The 22531-nt window shown below is 45.8% G+C and overlaps 1 protein-coding gene across 3 annotated transcripts in view; it reads right to left on the bottom strand.

The window, feature by feature from the left end:
- Positions 1–20420, bottom strand: part of DGCR8 (DGCR8 microprocessor complex subunit) — a 36382-nt gene extending 15962 nt beyond the window's left edge. For 2 of the 3 annotated variants that reach the window (XM_020996340.2, XM_020996342.2), the window contains exons 1-5: positions 20257–20420; positions 9497–10485; positions 8822–8981; positions 6465–6607; positions 5936–6218 (exon numbers count right to left, since the gene is read on the bottom strand). In XM_020996340.2, coding sequence (XP_020851999.1) covers positions 5936–6218; positions 6465–6607; positions 8822–8981; positions 9497–10216 — 1306 coding nt within the window. In that variant the 5' untranslated portion in view covers positions 10217–10485; positions 20257–20420. Of the gene's footprint in view, positions 1–5935; positions 6219–6464; positions 6608–8821; positions 8982–9496; positions 10486–19159; positions 19570–20256 lie in introns of all 3 variants that reach the window. The other variant, XM_020996341.2, reaches the window with a different exon arrangement.
- Positions 20421–22531: the final 2111 nt, after the last annotated feature.

Here is a 22531-nt window from a genome sequence, read left to right as displayed (position 1 = left end):
AGCAATCCCAGACTCAATAACCCAAATATTCAAGAAATCCAAGAACATAAAGTATTTGAAGAAAAACTACCTATTTGACAAAAACTACTGGAAAAATAAGAAATCAGTTTGGTAGAAATTAGGGTTAAATCAACATCTTAAATCAAGTTCAAAACAGACATACAAGTTGGATATTAAAGATCACACCAGGGGCAGCTAGGTGGTGCAGTGGATAGAGCACTGGCCCTGCAGTCAGGAGGACCTGAGTTCAAATCCGGCCTCAGACCAAACACTCAACACTTACTAGCTGTGTGACCCCGGGCAAGTCACTTAACCCAGTTGCCTAAAAACAAAAACAAAAATCAAAAGATCACACCACAAAAAGAATTAGAAAAGAACCAGATGAGGTATTTCTCAAAGCCACAGCTGGAGTTCTTAACTATACAAGGTACAGGAGAGAGAACTGTAGTTACATGAAATGGAAAAGTTTTATACAAACAAAACCAATGCCAGTAGGTTAAGAAAGAAAGCTATATACTGGGAAAAAATCTTGGCTTAACTCAAGATACACAAGATTTGTGAGGACTAATACATACCTTTAAGTCCAAAGGCTATAAACAACAATAGTTCTTAACAAGAACTACAGACTATTCACTAGATGAAAGACTGTTCTAAATCACAAATAATTATAAAAATGCAAATCAAAAAACAACTCAGAAAACTGATGATAACAAAAGATGGAAACAGTAAATGTCAGCTATGGAAAGACAAGTACACTCACATGTACTGTTGGAGAAACAAGTAACTTTCCATTCTAGAAAGCAATTTGGGGGGCAGCTAGGTGGCGCAGTGGATAAAACACCGGCCCTGGACTCAGGAGGACCTGAGTTCAAATTTGGCCTCAGACACAAAACACTCACTTAACCCCAATGCCCCAACAGAAAGCAATTTGGAATTATGCTAGGAAAGTAATTAAAACATCTTTGACCTCTGAGCCTGTGTTTTGTGACAGACCTCTGGCATAATTAAGGGAGTCTCCCCTGGGAGCACACAGGGCATCCCCTACTGACCCTTGTTTTCTAGGACTGGGCTCACAGAGTCCAATTTCCACACCAAAGGTACAAATGTTATTAGGCAAAGTCCTTGTCCAGGGACCCCAGTTCAAGTCTGAAGAAAGGCCCACAGGTCAGCCAGAGACACTGGGGAACACAAACCCCTAAAACTTTATTGGCATATAATAGGAAACATTGGGAAGGAGAACGAAGTGAAGGGAGATCAAGATCATATAGACAACTTAGATACATACATACAGTAAGAACAGTGCTATGTTGGGGAGCACAGAAGCCCATTCAGCTGGGAAGGCCACCTCCTGAAGGTCAAGTGTGCTCCCAAGGGACCTTTCTGAAGGTGGACCAACTAGAGCTGTGTGATTTACATGTCAAAGTTCAGGGAACACAGGTGATTTGGGGATTCACAGGTACAGGGAAAAAAGACAAATTGGCAGATAGCAAGATATTATTTGGGGCACACAAGCCATGTTAACCTTAAAACATTCCTGTCAGTATTTTCCCATGAGGAGATTCTCTCTCTTTTTTTTTTTAAAGTGAGGCAATTGGGGTTAAGTGACTTGCCCACAGTCACACAGCTAGGAAGTACTGTGTGTCTGAGGCCGGATTTGAACTCAGGTCCTCCTGACTCCAGGGCTGGTGCTCTATCCACTGCGCCACCTTGCTGCCCCATGAGTAGATTCTCTTAAGAGGAGACTGTCACAATGGCCTCAAGACCATGAGGCTCAATCTTATAACAACAGTTCTCATAGACAGATTCTATGAGCTACAGCCTCCCTTAAGGGGAGACTGGCGCGGCCCAATGTTATAACATAGAGATCACTACTAGACTATACAACCAAGGAGCGCAAAAACAGCCAGGTCTCATTTATACTACACTGTTGACTGCCTGGCAATACCTTGCTGCAGCAAAGTACTGGAGACAAAGGAGATGCCCACTGCATAGGTACGGCACCTGAACTCAGTATCACCATGCCGTAAGAAGGATGACTACAAAGCCTGCAGAGAAGCATGAGCCTTTTTGAACTGAATCAAAGGGGCCTAGGAACACTGTGTAATCGTGATGACCAAGCTTGCTGTGGAAGAGACAAGAAAACCAAAGCACTACCATCCCCTCTTCTCTGCAGGACTGGGGGCAGGGCAGGTGGGAAAATGCACTCATTGTCCAATTCTATTCGTGTGGATGTCTCACCACGTAATGGAAAGGGAGAAGAATATCTGGAAGTGAAAACTACAACAGTAGTTTCTGTGGAACAAGCGTGCTACATCCAGGATGACTCTCAAGTAAACACAACTTTTCCCTCTTTAACATTTTAAAATGGTGAATGAAAAAATTAAGTCACCCCAAAGTTCACTAAACCCAATCTGTTGGGGACCAAACCTAAAATAATGAACCTGTTATGCTGTAAAGACACAGCACACAGCCATTACTAAAGGTTATCTGACTATCTAAGTAGGCACAAACATGGGTGGCATGTGTACACACACAAACTCTATTAACATCAACATGCAGGTAGACCCATGTGTGTTAGATGGAAAATGCAGGAACGTGGACTGTGCTCCACACTCCTGGCAAACACCTTTGGCAGACAGGCATCTCCCTGTTTTATCCTTCCACTGATGTCTGTGAGCAGAGCACCAAGGCTCTCTATTTTAACACCTTCCCAAGATGCTTGTAACAATTCTGACTTATGCATGAGACATCTTTTTGGAGGGCCTTCTATGGGGCATTTTGTTCTATAGAAACAAATTCTTTTCCACAGTTAAGCAAACAAGTCCAATGGGATCCTGTATTCTGCCCCTTCTGGTCAATTGCTTTGAATATTGCTTGGGAAACCCATCTATTCCCTCCCTTCGTCTTTATCAAGGATGCATTCGATACCTGAAGAGTATCCTAAAAGACTTTGTAGGGATGAAAAAGTAGGCATATGGATTAGGAATTAATATTTTCTTGGTTACCTTTTTGGCTTATAACCTTTTCCAAGCACTGCTTATGACATTTCTTTCCCTTTTCCAGATACACTGAAAAATCAATCCCACTGTGACCCCTCCCTTCTTCCTCCATATTTGGTCAAATCAGCTGCTCTTCCCATCTTTCTTCTCTTTAATGCTGTTTCTAATTCTGCTTCATAAATAGTGGCTGCTAATGAACAATACAACTATTTGCAGATCTTTTTCATTTTGTTGTTGTTGTTGTTGTTTCCACCTCATCCTTAAATTACATGTCTTTGGCAGCAGATAGGGGAGGTGGCATGGTGGATAGAGTGCCAGCGTTAGAGTCAGGAAGAGTTCAAATCTGGTCTCTGATATAACTTACCAGCTGTGTGACCCTGGGCAAGTTACTTAACCCTGTTAGCCTCAGTTTCCTCATTTGTAAAATGAGCTGGAGAAGAAAATGGCAAACCACTCCAGGATCTTTGCCAAAACACAACAAAGAAAACAAAAACAAACACAAACCCCAAATGGGGTCTGGAAGAGCTGGACATGACTGAAGTGACTAGATAATGAACTCCACTAGGTCGTTCAACAAGCTATCCACAGGACTTGTCTTCCCCACCACTGCTTTCAGCTGAGTTATTTTATGAGGCAATCATATCTATAATCTTCCAATGAATGTCCTCTGGAAGCCTAAATAACCAAGCTCATGTTTGAAGCTTTTGTTGCCCTTGGTTGCCATCTTTCCGCTTGGAGAGAATAGCAAGTACTTACTGGCAGCTTCTACATTCTTCTGACCTTGCTTGAATTGACCCATGTTTAACTTCTTAGGAAATGAGCATTTTGTCAGTGTCTGTTCTTTTGTCCATGCTCTGTTTCATCATCAATATAGTCTATAAACAGGTCAAGCTGGCATTGTCTCAAAAGCATACCTCACTCAAATGATTGTCTCATTTCTTCCTTGTAGTCTGACACTCAGATTTTTATTTTAGCAAATCATTCATTCAATCTCCCCACCGTATCAGCCTTTCTACAGCTGACGTTGGCACACAAGTTGCAGCTGTCTTATGGAGGTGGTTTTTAGAAATATCTATCAACAGCATTACAATACAAGATTTTCAGGAGTCCCAGGAAATAATGCTTCTTGTTGCCTTCGGCTTCATGAAGAAACCAATTCTACCAACTCCTCCTACTTGTCTCCAAAGAGAGGTGACGAGCCATCTCTCTGATTTGCTGCAAGTCCCTTCTCTCTTCTGTTTTCACTGACAGTAACAATGTCAAGACTGATGGGTCGTGCCTCCAAACAAGGAGGTCACAACCAGAATATCAAAAGCTTAAACCACAGTTATAGCAATTCTTTAGATGGACTTGAGTCTCAACAACGGACTGAATAAGGGCATCCTAGCATTTTTTTTTTGTTTCACTGATGCCCACAAGCAGCAGGCTGCTGTTCCAAAAGCTCAGCCACCACCTGTTGCCAGGCCCACACTCAACACCTTTCCAGCATGGTAGAGTGCCACCTTCTGTTGGCATCACATTTGAGAATCCAGAATCACCCTTACATCACAATGAGAGTCCCTCCCTGGAGGGACAATAATCTTATTCCAGTGAATCTTCTCATACTTCCAAGTGATAGGTGACAGAGTAGATAGAGTGTACAAAGATCACTGGCCATGACATCAGAAGACCAGGGTTTAAATCCTTTTTCCTACCATTTGCTTGTAACCTTGGCCTCCGAAAAATCCTGACTCAACTTAGAGGTCTGCGAAGGAAGTTTTGTGTAAACTCCACAGCAGTAGAGAAATGTGATATACAACCACATCATCTCCTAATGCTTAACAAGCTGCCCATAAGCTTAATTCTCCTCTTGTGTGTCAAGCCTTTTCTCCATCTCCTCCGTAGGACCACTATCCATATACCATCTCCTAACTGCGGGTATGTGCACTCCAAGGCCCTCTCAGAGGGCGTCTTTCTCATGGATACTACCATGTCTGTGAGTACAATGGTCATGTCTAGCTCAAGTCTCTACTGAGCTCAGTTCTGCATCATCAGCTGTCTGTTGGGCACCACCCACCTAGAAATCCCATAGGCATCTCACCCCATGGTCCAAAACAGTACTCCTTTTTCCCGCCAAACAAATCCCTCCTCCTGTATTTCCAATTTCTGGCAAGGGTACCAACATCTTTCCAAGTCACCCACCCAGGTTAATAACCTTGAAGCTTCCAACTCCCCCAATACCATTAATTTAAAAAGCTTTTTTTAAAATTAAAATTAAAAAGTATGCCTTCCTTTTCCAAATATATCATACCCCTCTCCCTTAACCTACCAGCTATTCCTTAAATAAAAGGGTAAAAGAGGTAGGAAGAAAAGCCATCTGGCAAAACTCATCTAGTTGCCAAATCTTAGTCCCAACATCTCTTTATCTATACCCCCTACCAACAGACAGGCCTTCATCACCTCTCTTAAACTGCTAGTGCTTCCCATTCTCAATGGAAGACTGTTTCCTTGCTCTGATCTCTCTCCTTTCCACTCTGTTCTCTATAAAGTCAAAATTCTTTTCCTAAAGTATAAATCAGCCCACATCACTCCACTGCTCACTAGTATGTCTAGTCTCAAACACAAACCTCTTCAATACTTGACTCCAGCCCACCTTCCTAGGACTACTGCACATTATACGTTATTCTCCTGCTAGCCCAGCCTGCTCACTCTTCCCCATCCAGAACATTTCCTGTGCAGCCTTCATCTTGGTAGCTCCGCCCTTCCTATCTGGCCTCTCAGAAGCCTCACTTCAGTGAAGGCCACTGCCCAGTCCCCCCTTCTCCTCCCCACAATAACTTTGTATCAACATCTGCAGACATGATGTTTCCCCTTCTTTCCTCTAAGCCCAGCACTTAGTCCAGCACCTTGCAGAAAGCAGGCCCTCATTAATGCTTACAGACTGATTGGAGACTTACCCACAGATTCATCTTTACACACTTCCACTTTGGCCTTAACTTGTCCTAAGGCTCCTTGGGCTGTGTCTCCCCCTAGAGGTTCTTTCTCATCAAGGGACCCAGAGTCTACCGCTGTGGAGTCTGGCTCCTCAGTCTGGCTGTCCAGCTCAGAAGTCTTCTCCATGGACTTGATTGGGGAGGCATCCCCAATTGGGGTGATGTCATTGCTGAGTTCTCTTTCCTCATTGTCCTTCATTTTCTTATAATGTAGACAAGGAATGCTGCTCAGGGGAGGATCATGTTTCTGGACAGACAGTAAAAGAGTGATGCTTCATGAATTCCAGCACGCAATCTGCATCAGCTGAGTTCTGAAAATCTGATTTCTCTTACTGGACTCTGGTTAGCTACAAACGAAAATTTTCCAAAACATGCAATTCTAAATTTGAACATTTACAGCTCTCACTTCAAAAACTAACGAAGGTGATTTCAGTCTTTCTAAATACAATTAAAATTAAATTCTTACATTACCAATGACCAACGAACCCCCTACCCTTATGCTTCCTGTTCCTAAGAAGTATGGTCTGGACCAGGTAACAACTCTAGATTCTCTATGCAGATAGACAGGAATTCCAGAGTTATGGAATGTCATGATCCATCCATCAGGTAATGGTTCTGTGGGCGGGCGGCCACGGCCTTTATAAAAAGACAAGAAAATCCTGGAATTACTTGAAGCTTTAGCTTTTTAAAGAAAATGTTCATTTAATTAAATCTGATAAAAAAAACTTTAAAATTTTTGTAGAAACCCCCAAAAAAATCCCCTCCCTTAACCAAACCATAAACCTATACCTATTGATTTTCACAATGAGTCTTCATATTCTGAATGCTGTTCACAAAATGCTCAGCTGACAACCCAGTGAGAATAACTGACCCAAGTATCACTCTCTTCATTGATGGGGGTAAACCGAGGCCATACAGCTAGTGCCTAGTAAACAACTGGAACTCAAAATCTTCTCACTACAATCTCAGCATTCTTTTGGTTTCTCCTGTAGCCCCTAACCAGATGTGTCAGACTCATGGCCAGGCCTCCAGCTTCAGGCAAAACTCCCACCAGATTAAAATGTAATTGGGAAACTAACACCACTGCTCTTAACTGTAATATTTTTCATTCTAATGTTTCTTCTGTTGACACACACCATCTCTTTACCCTCAAAGATTAGGATGAAAAGTTATTTTACTTTACTGATACTATTTTCCCTCATTTTACAATTTTGAAAATCATCTCAAAACTAATAATTTATAAAGACCAATTTAGGACAAAAAAGTATGACTCTTTTCCTACTTTCATGGACAATCAAAAATAAAGTGCTAATCAAATCCTTCTTAACAGCTTTCTGCACAATACCTTTCTGATAGAAGAGGCTCCTGGTTAAAAGCATAAACCTGGTCAAGGTTTCCCTAAAACTACTGCTTGCAGGGGCAGGCAAGGATCTGTGATTTCCTTAGTGCAGACATTCCTTTTACTTAGTACCCAGATGGGATCCCTCCACACCTCCAGAGAGAGTCAGATGAGTTACTATAATCACTTAAAATTCATCACTTGGGTTTTCAGACAACATAAAATCTGGACCCAAAATCCAAACCTTTCCAGTTTGGCCAGACCTGATGGAATTTGAGTTCCACTGGCACAGCAAAGGATATGAACAGAAGCACAGGAAATATTTAAAAGCTCCAAAGAAAGCTTTAGTTAAAGTGCCATTCTGATGATCTTTGTAACTAGGACAATAATAACTGCACTGAATGGAGGCTCATTATAACGCAGTCCCAAGAGAATGTGTTTCACAGAAACACAAAGCAGATCTACAGTTAGCAGCACCTGCGTTGTCATTTCTGTACGCTTACATCGAATGTAGTCACATGTGCCAAGAAGATACTGATGTGCTTTCGAAACGTGGTTAGAGGAAGCCTAGGATCTGGTGGGCAAGAGAGACTTTAAGGATCGCCTGCCTTACTGTGGCTAATAAGGGAAAAGGTCTTGCTTTCAAGTACTAACCCTAATTGGTACCAAAGGACAAGATAAGAGCTGCTTTTCGCTAGCCTAATACCTCTCAGTGACTCTGGGGATCATGAGAACCGCTGTGCAGATCGGACAGCTAATGTTGAGGTCACATGCTAAATTCAGAGGCAGGTCTAGAACTCTTAAGATCCATGGACAGGATTCACCTCTCACTCCAGCTGGCCTTTCAGTCCACCCCCATAGCCACGAGCTGACAACCCATATAACTGCATCCTCCCCAGCTTTAACTTCCTTTCAGGGAATGAATGTGAGGAACCCTTTTTTCTGGACCCATTTTCCACCCTCGGGCTGCAATTCAGACTTTGGTAGTTGCTCTCCAGACCTCATAAAAGCAATGGCCAAGAGTATTTAATAAGCCTGTTTGCTATGAGTCAGCATCCCAGTTAAAGGAAACAGCGCCTGTTTCTTCAAGGACCTTTAAGGAGCCTCCAGCTCCCCAGGAGTGGACTTTATTCTCCCAGACAAGGAGGCTGGATTGCCTCAAGTCCATCTCTGCACTGTAAGGCATAATGGAAAAAAGCGCAAAGCCCCGTTCAAATCTTTCTTCTGTGATGGACCTGTTTGATGCTCTTCTTGGCCTTGGGTTTCCTCATCTGTAAAATGAGTTGGACTAGATGGACTTGGAGGCCCACCAACCCTCAATCTTGGAGCCTGTGATCCTCTTTCCAACCTAGCTGGAGCACCATTTTAGAAATAAAAGTCTTCTTGGTCTAATGGGGCTAAACACAGTAAAAACACACCATAAACACGACCCTATTAACAGGCCTAGTCACAGCTAGTTGTGTCCTCTGCTACCTTCAAAAGAGGGATTTTAAACTGAAGAAGCAGCTTACTTTTAAGAACAGTCTTTATTTTGGTCATCATTGGCTGCACAGTTGTTTCTCCATCAGACAGGTGATCACTTTCCCCTCCATATTTCTCTTCGATTTTCCTCTTTTTCGGGGCACAAAGACCCTCTTCTAGAAGCGCATCCACATCATTGTCAAAATCATCCTGCAAAACACTCTATCAATCAGACATTCTATCCCAGGGCTCCTCAAGAACAGATACTACTGACTATTCCACTGGCAGATGTAATATCATTCTTAAAAGATCACAGCAAAATAAGAGAAAAATAAATGGCAGCTTTCAAATATGGTCACTGGATCTCCATTTAATGGTTCAAGATCATCTGAAAGACAAATTGAATGAAATCTCTCACTATACACTCAAGCCACAAATCAGTTAAACACACCACAGATGCACAGTCCACAGCAGCACCTTCCGAAAGGGTTATTTGTTTAAACTGGCCCAAAAAAAGGAAAAATTATTAGTGACAACTTTTTCTAAGAGTTTTGATAAAACTTTAATCCTTCCTCTAATTTTCTCTTTACCAAAAAAAAAAACCTATCACGCAGAGCAGGGAAAATCTGATTCCCTCTGCAATGCTAGCTTCTAAAAGGTAACTACAAACCCTAAGTGATTTTTTTTCAGATTTCTCTAATAGCCAGAAAAGTAATTAGACATACCTCATAGGAGAAATTCAAGGTGTCTTCATCCACTTTATCTCGTTGAGAAATTGCTTTAGCTGTGAACCCTCCTGTTTCTTCCTCTATTTCCATATTGTCAGTAAAATCTTCTAACTCATCCAGCACTGCATACTCCACTCTCTTTTCCTGATCAATCTCATTTTCCTCATCCCTCTTGTCTACACTTTCACCCACTACTCCTACTATGTTCCCATGACTACCATCAAAAGGACACACATGAAAATCTCCTTTCACATCATTTATACTAAAAGCTGCCTCGGCTTTATCATCTGGCTCAGCTCCAGTATAGAGAACCTTTCTGTCTTTGCTTTTACAGCTCTCTGTAAAGCTTACGCTAATCTTGACATCTTTAAGCAACCTAAGATCTGGGATGAATTTTCGAACTAAAGGGGCATGGCGAGCTGTTCTTGGGCTTAAGTCGCAGTTGTCTGGGTCTATGCAGAGGCGGCTTTTGTAGGGAGCAGATCCTTTGGTGAGAAGCTGGGGTCCGAAGTGGGCGTACATGTCCCCAGCAGGGGTATCTGACTGTCCAGCACCACCAGAGCCAACGTCCATTACGTCTGCGTCACTGGACGTTTGCAGGGGAGGTGGTGGAGGCTCTTCGCTAGGAGGCAGTGGCGGGAGATAAAGGTGGTTTTCCACAATCAATTCTCTTGTCAACTCTTGCTGGAGAGGAGCTATGCTTTCCAATGTCTCCATATTTTAAATACTCTTAAAATGACCACTTTAAAAGAACAAAAACTTAAAGTTATATCAATCTACTCTCCTAACATGCAAAAATCCATCAAGTTAGTCAATAGGCAACACTGATGACTTAGCTAAGCTGACTACATTGTTCTTTTCATTAATGCAGACAGCTTTTAGAATCACTGTCTCAATTATTGGAAATCACAATGCATTCAGCTTAAACAGCTGAAGACTTAGGTGGAGGGAGCAGCTCTTCAGTCCTTGCCTTTTCTTCTTTCAACCTGCAAAGAAATCGTTAAAAAATGTCACCAAATGGCTGAATATTTAACAAAAGGAACGCCACACAGCCAACAACTGCACCAGGTACGTGCTATCTGATGATGACAGCGATTTGTATTTGAACCTCTTCCCTGCCCAAGCTGTTCTCTTATGGAGCCAACCAACAAAGCCCCATTCACAGCTTCTAACACTCTTCTAGGCACAGGGACACGATCACAGCACTTAGTGTAAGTTCAGTTTGGCATTTTTAGAAAGCCCTCCCTCTTCTTTCTCCAGAACAGATTGCAGCCAAAAGTCCAAAGTTACAATTACTTTGTTTCTTACCCACAAGGCACAGAACTGATTTACAGTAGGATGGGTCTAGGATACCTTAGAATACTTCAGAGAAGGAAAGAGAAAACAAATCATTAAAATGCTCCCAGACCTTAATGAAGATAGTAGCAGAACAGTTACAAGTCATACTGTACATTTCCCTGGGATATACACTACCAAATAATTCTGGGGGGTAAAATTCATTCTTTCTAGGTTAAGACAGATTTGGGGTTCCTATTACTGAGAAGCCAAGACCTTGATTTAAGTATGCACACTGACAGGCCTATGAACTCTTTCCTAATTCAGCAGGACAGCAGTTACTAAACGAGCAGTTACCATTTCATTCATGATTATATTGGCCCTACTGCTGTCTTAAACTACAACTCAACTAATCATGTGGGTTTTATTTGTCTGGCTAGACCTCAAGCTTCCTGAGGGCAGGGGACACATTCACCAAGTTGTTCTGAATACAGGCTACAATCTCCAAACAAGCTCTCTCTCCCACACACACAAACATTAATACTCATAGAAAAACAGCTGTAACACCAAACTTAGGTTTTATACAAGCCACAGTTTAGACTTGTACGTGGACCATTACAGAAAGCCTTCCTGCTGCCCACCAACGCCCAACAAGGAGGTGGACTGTAGCAGCCATTAAGCAAATGTGTTCAACCCAACAGAACTGTGAGAGTATCTAGGAATTATTAAGAAGTACTTTCATCAAAAGTTATGAACAGGAATACAGAATGAGGTTGTTGGCTTCCCCAACTTAAGAGGGAACTCCTCAAGAGCAGGTAGCATACCTTCTGTATTTCTCCACTAGCTGTATCACTGTATCCAACAAAGTCACGAAGCAGCCAAACAAAGAAGTGCTACTGCCCCACTGGGTAGGTGCTTTCCTCTAGAGAGCCAGCCAGAGGTTAAACGCTGCTGCCCCAAACCCATTCTCCCATCCGGCCTCCAGCAGCCTTGGTGCAGAGTCTAGGACCACAGCATTTCAAATGCCTATGACATGTCAGGCGCTGGGAATACAAAGGGGCCTCCGCCCTCAAGGAGCTTACATGAACACAGGATGTGTACAAAGTACAGGTAAGGCAACAGGGAGAGAATCAGGAAAGCGTCTCCCGCAAAACAATGGCACTTCAGTGTCATCCAAGTTCTCAAGGAAGCCAGAGGTTCCAAGAGAAGAAGTTGAAGAGGTAGACCATTCCAGGCCCAGAACAGCAAGGTGGGCTGGACCTTTGAGCATGTAGGGAAGTGATACGCCTGGAAAAGTGGGTTCAAACTAGCCTGGGAAGGGCTGCGAATGCCAAATAGGGTTTATTTTTTATTCTGGAAGCCAGGGGAAGTTACAAGCAGAGTGACACCGACTGGTACTTTAGGAAAACCCTTTGGCAGTGGGTGTGAAGGGAGGAGAGGAGAGGAAAGGATAGACTTGAGTCAGGAGGGAGAGAAGATGAAGGCAGGAACTAGGGTGCTGGGAGGCAGAATCAATAAGAATGGGCCACTGATTGGATAGATGGAGAAAAGGAAAAAGTGGAGTTCAGAATGACCCCGAGCTTAGAATGAATTCACTGACTAAGCACTGAGTGCTACCCTGGGGACTGGGGACGAAAGCAGAAAAGACAGTCCCTGCTCTCAAGGGGCTGACTAATTTAAGAAGGCCACAGACTTCAGCTGCAAGTTAGAGGGAAAGGCCTCGATGTCCTGAGGGAGCATCTCACCGAGAAAGCTGTATCCACTCCTGGTTGTCACTCCGTTCCTATGCGAGGTGCAAGAACCTTCTCTCCCGGCTCAATTGTCAATCCTGGTGGCACCCTCCAAGCTCCCTCTCCATGGGGGGGTTGCTGTTTCCTGGGGGGGTAGCTTGAGGGGCTAGCCTGGTATTCCTAGGCTCCTAGGCTATCTCCAGTGGGGTGTCCACAGAAATAAAGAAGTTCAGAAGGAGTGAGTTCGGGTAAATGAGTTTTGTTTTAGAGACGGTAAATAGGAGATGCCTTCAATCATCTGGAGGGAAATGTCTTAATAGGCACATGGCGATTTGAGGCCAGATCTCAGGAGGCCCAAGGGTAGGTCTACAAATCTGGGGCCAAGGTAAACAGATAAATGAATCCACGCAAGCCGATGAGATCACCACGCCAAAAAAAGTGCAAAAAGAGAAAAGGGCTAGGAGAGAGCTTTGGGGGACATTCACATTTAGGGGATTCGACAAGGATAAAGATGGAACAATCGGACAGGAGCAGTCTCATGAAAACCCAGCAACATCCAGAAAGAATGGGTGCTCAAAAGGATGCAGATGAAAAAAAAAACAACCAAAAAACAAAAACCATTAGATTCTAGCACTAAATCCATGATCTTCCGCAGTGGCTGTTAAGACATCACAAGTAACTTTGGAAAAAGCAGTTTCACGCGATTGATCAGATGATAAGCCACACTGACAAGAGCTGAAGAAGAGGAGAGCAAGTGGAGGTAAGGCTAGGAGTCTGGATAAGACAAGGGATATAAGAGGAGATGTCACGGTCAAGGAAGCCCGGGGAATCTGCAGCCTCACTGCCCCCATATCTAATGAGTCAAGACAAACCATGGCATGAAAGTGACCCTCGGTTCTTGAAGACTATTCCAGCCAACAGAAACTGGCAGGTCCTACCAACCTGGAGAGGCTTCAATTGAGAACAGAAAGAGACTGGGACAAAGTAAACTAACTGAGAGTACTGCCTTGTAACAAACTTTACATTTCTACATTTAACCAAAATTTAATATCAATGACCTTGTTTTGTTGTGAACTGCAACCTATGGTGATTCTACATATATCTACCTATAATCTGATAATTCTCAGATCTGCTTATTCAGTCCTAACCTCCAGACTTCCACCTCCAAATGCCTAACTAAAGTCTCAAGGTGGAGATCCTAAAAACATCTTAAATCTCAATTTAACTCCTTGAAAAGGCCATCTCCATCAGATGTCTCCACTTCCTTTCCTTTCTTCTCTAGCATCTGCACTCTAGCCTCATTCACCTGACAATGCTCTCTCCAAAAGTTCCTCTACGGTTCACTGGCAATCACCCACTCCTTGATACTCTCTCCTCTTTGAGGCTTCCATGACACCACACTCTCCTGGTTCTCCTCCCACCTAGCTGCCTACTCTTCCCAAATCTCCTTTGCTGGACCTTCACCCAGGTCTCACCCTTAAGCACTGTGGGTATCTGTCCTGGGTCCTGTTCTCTTTTCCCTCTAGATTATTATTTGGTGATGTCGTCAGCTTCCATGGACTTAATTATCTCAATGCTGGTGATTCTCAAAGTCATCTGTCCAGCCCCAATCTCCCTCCTAACATTCTGACTCCCACCTCCAACTGCCAACTGGCCATTTCAAATGAGATGTGCTATAGACCTCTTATACTTGTTATATCCCAAACTAGACTCATTTATCTTTCCTCCCAAACACTCCCCTCTTCTTAAACTCTCATTACTCCTCAGGATAATGCTTGCCAACATCTTCCCCATTACCTGTGCTTGTAATCTAGGGATTAGGCGTCATCCTGGAATCCTCACACTCTCCCATCCCCAATCTCTGATCTATTGCCAAGGCCTGTTGATTTCACCTTCCCTTCCTAACACCTCCTGCCTAGCCTAGACTACTGCAATATCTACTGGTGGGTCTGTCTACCACAAGGCTCTCAACTGTCAAATTCATCTCCAGCGGCTCCCAACACCTCCAGGATCTCCCTCTGTGGTATTCAAAGTAGCCCTCTCCCACCTTTCCAGTTTTTTGACAGTGACCCTGGCCTCCGGGCTGTGCCTGCCACAATAAGCTCACCCATCTTCAGACTCTGGCCATCCTTCTGGTCTCACCGTCTATGAGAAGCCTCTCCCAGTTCCCTTTAATACCAGGGCCTTCCCTCTGTGGATTTTCTCCAACTGATCCTGTCCAGAGCTTGTGTCCATACTTCTTTGCATGCTGCCTCTTCCACTGGACCGGAGTTCCTTGAGTGTCTGCTGCCCTTCTTTGGATCGTATCACCATGCTTAGCAGTTTCTCAATCACAGCAGGCACTTGAGCCAAAGTACATTTTTTTTTCTAACTGTTGCCTACATGTGTGCAATGGGACTTAAATTAGGTGAGTTTCCAGGCCAATGAAACACATTTGACTCTGTCTCCTGGATAAATTTCTTAAGTAAGCAGTCAGGTGGCACAGGATATAGCAACAGGCCTGGAGTCCGGAAGACCAGAGTTCAAATCCTGCCATACTACCTATGTGACCCAGGCAAGTCCCTTAACCTGTCTGCTTCAGTCTCCTCTTCTGTAAAATGGGGATCAGATGAAGTAACATTTGTACACAGTGCTGAGCACGGTTCCGGAACACAGTAAATGCTATATAAATGTAACGCATGGCTTGGTTCAGGGTCATGTTGAAATTATGCCATCTCTACTTCAGAATATCCTGGATACATCCTGCTTCTCAGGAAGTACAGTGCTATATGTATTTGAGAACATCATTCCTTCCATGAGGACAAGATCTCTAGGCTTCCTGGGATATAATACAATCTGATCTCACAGTCTCACCTGGACTTCTTTTGACAAGGGTTTCTGGTACAACCCTGAATGAAAAAGTGACTTTTATTACAGCGAAAAAAAAATCACTCTTTTTCCAGTTACTAGTCAACATTACCTTTTCCTAGTCATCAGTACTACAGCTTTTGTACTGTCTTTCCTAAGACAAAAACATTTCTTCCCTTGGTTGGCAGTTATTTATATTAGTCTCGACAAGTTCTTCCAACTTCAAGAAACCTATGCCACAGCCACACTGCAGAGGCTTCAACATATGTAGCCCAGTCCCTAGAAAAGTCCTTGGCTTGTTTTCTGAGAATTAGGTTGTTTTATAACAATGTCAGTTTTTAGCACTATTTTTTGTTTTCAACTGTGCTAAGCGAATGATTCTTGAAATGCTTGCCTTTCCCACAGCAACAGCTGCTGCAATATCTCTTACAGTCATAGAAGTGTGCTCTTTAAGAGCTATAACTGCAGCATATTTCCAGAGTAACAGCCTTTCTTAAAAACCACAGAATTAAAAACACAAGAGAGGAATGAAAAACATATGTAGTGCATGAAATACAGCACTCAACTGACAGAAAACTCAGAGTGGGAAAAAAACCAGCTCAATCCAGTTTCATCTGATCAAGAGAAGACTTTCTGAATCAGCTTAGTATCAGGAGCAGTGGCAAGCTCACTGCTGATACAAAATGAAGCCATCAACATTATTGCTTGTACTAAGTAATTCACAACCCACCTTAAGTATATGTGGGGGAGGCTTATCGCCAGGTTAGCTAACAGGCCAGAAATGATTGCTTTTTTCCCCATGGGCAACTCAGAAAGACTATTTCAGGGGCTGCAATTCTGTATTAGCACACAGATCTTTTCCAAGTAAGATCTGAATCAAGCAAAAGAGTTCTGAACTATCTGAATCCCCACACCTGGGCCAAAGGACAAATCTGTGAAACCTATACCTCATTAGCACCAAAGTGAGATTTAGATACTCCCATTTAGTAATCTGAAATTTGTTATTCTAAATGAGAAACACCCTTCCAAAGATTTTCCATAAATGAACAGATTAGACTTCCCTCCCTTATAGCCTTTCCTATTCTCTTCAATAACCACACATCATCTTCTCTAAGCCTAGCAATACAAACTAGTACAAACAATACAAACTGCAAAACTCAATAATTTAGCCAACACATAACCTTTACAAACCCATGGTTTTATGATGGCTTTTCCCCATCACTATAGCTATAAGGAAGACTACCTCATACATATCCATTACCGCCCAATACAGGGAAGCATCTATATGGGAATGGCCAAATGGGTCCTTGGTTCATTCAACCATGCAGGGCCAATCCAAACCAAGCAGCAGGTTAACACAAATGCCAAAAGGTACAAACATCAAACCTATGTGAAGGTACCCAAACCAGGAGACTTTGAGAACCTACTCTGACGACTTTAAAATTATGTTTTACTACAGTCTCATGGGGGTAAAGGGTCTTTTTATTCTGCTTAGCCTATGTCAGATCCAATGATCCTAATTCTTCTGAATGGTCTTAAACGGTCTCTGCAGTAGGCCTTTCCCAATTTAGACATTCAATTTTCATCAAAGGAGCTCAGGGAAAAAAAGGCTTTTTTCCTTGTAGAAGCTAGAATGACCAAAGATTTGGTGCTAAAATCCTGATCCCTCACCTTATGTGCTTAAAACGGAACTAAAACTGGAAATTTCATTAAACAAACCCAATGTTATCAATTAGCATTGGCACTGCAATTTTAGATACCGATGTTGAAAGAGGCCTGAAAACAAAGCATGTAAAAAGAATACTGGCTTAAACAATCAGTAGCCCTGGACTCTAGTCCCATATCTCTTCTGCCCTTCGTAGCTGAAATCCTCTAAAAGGCTGCCTACAAGAGACACCTCCACTTTCTCTCCTCTTACTCCCTTCTTAACCTCCTACAATCCAGCTTCTAAACCTTACCATTCCACTGAAGTTGCCCTCTCCAAAGTTACTAATGGACTCTTAGTTGCCAAACCATCCTCGTTCTCCTCGACTGCTCTGCAGCCTGTGACCCTGTTGACCACTCCCTGATACTCTTCTCTTTAGGTTTTTGGGACACCCTTCTCTCCTGGTTCTTTTCCTACCTGAACACAGCTTCTGTCTCTTCTACGAGATCCTTGTCCAGACTGCACCTTCTAAGCATAAATATCCCCCAGGGTTCTGTCCTGGACCTTCTTTTCTTCTACTTCAGTGGATGACCTCATCAACTCCCACGGATTTAAATATCATCTCCATACTGATGATTCTCAAATATACTTATCCTCCCCATTGCCTAGCCAAAAAAAAAAAATACCTTTAGGGAGAGCTAGGTGGCACAGTGGATAGAACACTGGCCCTGGATTCAGGAGGACCCGAGTTCAAATCCAATCTCAAGACACATAACACTTACTAGCTGTGTGACCCTAGGTAAGGCACTTAACCCCACTGTCTAACTAAAACAACAACAAAAAAATATATACCTATCCTGCTCCAACATTTCTGCTGACCTCTAACCTCACATCTCCAACTGTCAAAAATATCACCATCTTTCCACTCCCTCAGGTTCCCAAATCTAGGAGTCATCCTGCATTCCTATCTCTTACTCCCATATCCAATACGGTGTCAAGGCCTGTCGATTTCACCTCTATAACATCTCCCCTAATATGCCCCCTTCTCCTCTGACACCGCCCCCACCCTGGTACAGACTTGGACTACGCAATAGCTGCTGGTGAGTCTTCCTGCCTTAAGTTCTTCCCTACTCCAGTCCATCCTCCATTCAGCCACTTCAGTGATTTTCCTAAAGCTCAGGACTGCCAGTATCACTTTCTACTCAATCAACTCCCAAGGTCTCCCTATTGGCTCCCGGAGCAAATACAAAATGCTCTAGTTGGCAATCAAAGCCCTTATCACCTGCCCCCTCTATTTTTCCAATCTTCTTACACCTTACTCCCCACCCTGTAGTCTTTGATCCTGTGACACAGGCCTCCTGGCTGTCCCAAAGGAGACCTGCCATCTCTCAGCTCCGGGCATTCTCTCTGGCTGTCCCTCACTCTTGGAACACTGACCTCTCTGGGTTCCTTTAAGCCCCAACTAACATCTCACTTTCTACAGGAAGCCCTCCCCAACCCATCTCAATTCCAGTGCCTTCCCTCCATTTATTTCTGTTTTCTTGTTGTCTGTCCCATTAGATCTTGAGATCCTTGAGGGCAGGGACCAATGCCTCTTTCTGTATCCCCAGCGCTTAGCAAGAGGTTGGTGCCCAGCAGGCATCAAAGTGCTTATCGACTGATTGATAATCCAAGCTCTGCCACTTACTAGCTGTATAACCATGGGTGAGTCCAATTCCTTTCACATGAACCTCAAGTTTCTCCCCTTAAAATATCTCTTTTCGTTTTATAGATGAGGACACTGAGGCCTGAGGAGGGTCCCTGCTCACTCCACTGCCAAGCAGAATAATGACGGTGGAGTTAAGGCACCCAGACTCCCAGGACGGGGCTTCAGCATTTGGCCCTGGGTCTTAGGCAATATGGAAGGACAGCAAAATAAAGAAGATGACAGAGTTACAAAGTGGCCGTGCAATTTAAAGTACCGCCCCAGATGTTTCGTCAGTCAGCCCATAAGCACGGATTCAGCAACTATTGTGTGCCAGGCACGAAGCAAAGAGCTGGGGATACAAATTTTAGAAAAAGCCAAAGACGGTGTCAGAGGCGGAGGAGCAGGCTCACGACCCGATGGGGAAGACAACTCGAAAGGAACAAAAGACGTGCAAAGATAAATCGGGGAGAACCAACCTGGGCAAGGCACTAGCATTAAGCAAGGGCTGTCGTCAGAAAGTGGAACTGTAGCTGGCCCTGAAGCAAGCCAGGGGGTGGAGATTACACGTAATCTTGGGAAAATCACTTAATCTCTAGGAAGAAAAGGCCTGAGGCCCCTTCCTCCTCTAGAGCTCTAGCCTACGACGCTAGAAGGGTAGAAGGGGGCCACAGGATTACTCAGTCCGACTCATTTCAGGATGGAGAAAGTTTGATCCACAGAGAACTTCCTCATGTGAAAAAGGAGGGCGCTGGCCTAGCGTGTCTTCCAGCTCAAAATCCTGGGACGGGATGAAGTCACCGAGCTAATCAATGTCAGAGGTCTCCCGGCCGCTTCACTCTGGGGCCACGGAACCTTCCGGACCTCTTCTCGGGTCAGCTACAACTTCCTAAGGGAGGGACACGCTGGATTTCAGGGAGAGGAGCGAGAGCAACGACGCCGGTGCTCTTCTCTTCCCGGCTCCGGGACCCCCGGATCCCGGCCCGGGCGGCGGCGCTCCTGACCCCCCCCCCCCCGCCGGCTGCCCCGCTCAATCCGAGGCCCGGCCGGCCCAGGGAGCCTCCCGCCCGCTCAGGGCCAGAATCACTCGGAGGCCAGGAGAGCAACTAGGCTGGAGATATTAATTTAAATTCAAATCAATTCAACAGACACTTATGAAGCAGCTCCCGGCAAAGAAGAGGAAGGGAGGAGGGGAGAAAGGGGAATGCGGGAGGGAGGGGGAGGGGGTGGGGAAGAGCAGAGAGGGGAGGGGGACACTCCGGGGGGAGGGGGTGACGGGAGCAAGGGAGGGGCACCCTGCGGAGAGGGGGGATGGGGGCGGGGCAGAGAGGGAAAGGGACACTCCGGGGGGGCTGATGGGGGCGGGGGGCCCACAAAGGGAGCCCTAGGCGGGTCGTGCCCCCCCCCCCCGACGGAGCCACCATTCATTGGCCCCGGGCTCCCGCAGTGGGGGGGGGGGCCCGGGCCCCGGGGCGCGCGGCCGCCCCTCCCCCTCCCCGGCTCCCCCTCGCGCTCGCGCTCCCCGCCCCTCCCCGCCCCGGCCTCGGGCTCCGCTGCCGCCGCTCCCGCCGCTCACCTGAGCATAAGCCGCTCCGCTCCCGCCGACGTCCCTGCCTCGCTCCTTCCGCTCGCCAGCCAGTCCGTCCCCCGTTCCGTCCGTCCGTCGGTCCGCCCGTCAGGGAAAGCGGGGCGCGAGCGCTGCCGCCGCCATCTTTAAACCGCCAGCCAGGCTGAGGCGGAGCGCGCTCGAGCCTCCGGAGAGACGCACCGGGCCCCCAGGGCCGAGCCCGCCAATCGCAAGCCGCCGTCGCGCGCCGCCGCCCCTCATTGGTCCCTTCGGAGACGTGGCAGGCCACGTAACCAATAGGACTGTGGGGGAGCCGGGCGCGGGTTTGCTGCAGAGGGGGCGGGGCCGGTGCTGGAGGGAGGGGGGCCCGGTGAACCGTTGGGCGGGAGGAGGAGGAGTTGAGGAGAAGGGGAGAAAGGGAGGGGGAGGGAGGAGGACGCGTGGAGCAGGAGGGGGATGGGCGGAAAAGGGAAGACAAGGGAGGAAGAAAAGAGAGAAGAGTGATAAAGAAGGGAAAGGCGAGAGTAGAAGGAAGGTGAAGAAGAAGGGGGGAAAGGAAGGACAGAAGCTTTGGAGTCAAGAGGACCTGAGTTCAAATCCTGCCACTTAATACTTTCTGGGTGACCCTGGATAAGTCACTTGACCGCTCTGGGCCTCAGCTCCCTCTTCTGTAAAGCGAGGGGGTAGACTAGAGGATCTCTTCCATCTCAAAGTCAGTGACTGGTGGCTCATGCCTCTCGTACCCTGGACAAGTCATTTAACTTGTCTGCCTCAGTTGCCTAAACTGTAAAATTGGGATAATAGCACCTACTTGGCAGAGTTGTTGTGAGGATCATATCTGTAAACTCTTAGCACAGTGCCTGGCACACAGTAGGCGCCTAAATGAGCATCCCCTTCCCTTCCCCGCCATCCCGCCTCCATGGAGGCTGGCTCTTGGGCTCACAAGTTCTGAGGTGCAGGGCCCTGAGCCAATCGCTTGTGTCCCCCTCCCCCCCCCAGGTGGCCCGAGGAGGGGCAGACAGTCAGGGGTGAGGTCAGACTGTGCCGGGGAGGAAGAGAAGGGATGGCAGAGAGGGAGGAGAGGAGAGGAGAGGAGAGAGGGGGAAGGGGAGGAAGGAGAGAGGGACAGAGAGGAGAGGAGAGGAGAGGAGAGAGGGAAGGGGAGGAAGGAGAGAGGGACAGAGAGGAGAGGAGAGAGGGAAGGAGAGATGGACAGAGAAAGGAGAGGAAAGGAGAGGGGGAAGGGGGAGGAGAGAGGGACAGAGAGGAGAGGAAAGGAGAGAGGGAAAGGGAGGAAGGAGAGATGGACAGAGACAGGAGAGAGGGAAGGGGAGATGGACAGAGAGGAGAGGAGAGGAGACAGGGAAAGGGAGGAAGGAGAGAGGGACAGAGAGGAGAGGAGAGGGGGAAGGGGGAGGAGAGATGGACAGAGAAAGGAGAGGGGGAAAGGAGGGAAGGAGAGATGGATAGAGATAGGGAAAAAGGGAAGAGGGTAGAAAAAGGGGATGGCAGGGAGAGGAAAGGAAGGAAGAGGAGGCGAAAGAAGAGGAAGCAGGATCCAGGAGAAGGAAGAGGGGAGGATGGAAATAGAAGTGGGAGGAGGAATAGGTGGGAGGGAAGAGGAAGAAGGGGTTGCAAGGAAGGAGAGAGAAGGACAAGAGGGAGGATGAATGGAAGCAAGGAGGGAGACCCAGGAATTAGAGAAGCCCTGGATGGCAAGTCAGAGGCCCTGAGTTTGAATCTTCCCCATGGCCATTGGGTAGCCAAGTGACCTTGGGCAAGTCCCTTACCTTCCATGAGCATGTTTTCTCCTCTGTAAAATGAGGGGGTTGACCTCTATGGCCTCTGACCTCCCCCCAGGCTCTAGGTCTAGGTTCCTATGACCCCAGATGGTTTCTCTTGGTTCCCTCTTTAATGCTGTGGCCTTGCAGTTTCTCAAGGCCTCAAGCCTCTCTCAACTAACATCCTTGTGGTTTTCATCCCTATTTCATAGGTGGGGAAACTAAGTCTAGACATAGGCTGTGAATTCCACCTACTTCTGACTGGAGTCCTGTGTGTTTTGAGTTAGGAAAATTCCCTCTTCTCACTCCTCACTCTCCCTCCCATAGATCTCTCTTCCTCTTCTCTCCTTCCTCTCATCCCATCCCCCTGCCCTTTCTCCTCCCTCTTCCATCCCCCTTTTCTTCACTCCCTACTAAATTTCCCGTATTTCAAATGAACAAATAGACACGTAGCTACGGCTCAGGGCTCAGAGGCCTGTCTGCCACACTCACCTACTCTGGCC

The sequence above is a fragment of the Phascolarctos cinereus genome, unplaced genomic scaffold, assembly GCF_003287225.1.
Source record: "Phascolarctos cinereus isolate Bilbo 61053 unplaced genomic scaffold, phaCin_HiC Scaffold_4;HRSCAF=312, whole genome shotgun sequence".
Taxonomy (NCBI): Eukaryota; Metazoa; Chordata; class Mammalia; order Diprotodontia; family Phascolarctidae; genus Phascolarctos; species Phascolarctos cinereus.
Note: the sequence above shows the minus strand (reverse complement) of the source record. Positions and strands in the feature narration are given on the sequence as shown.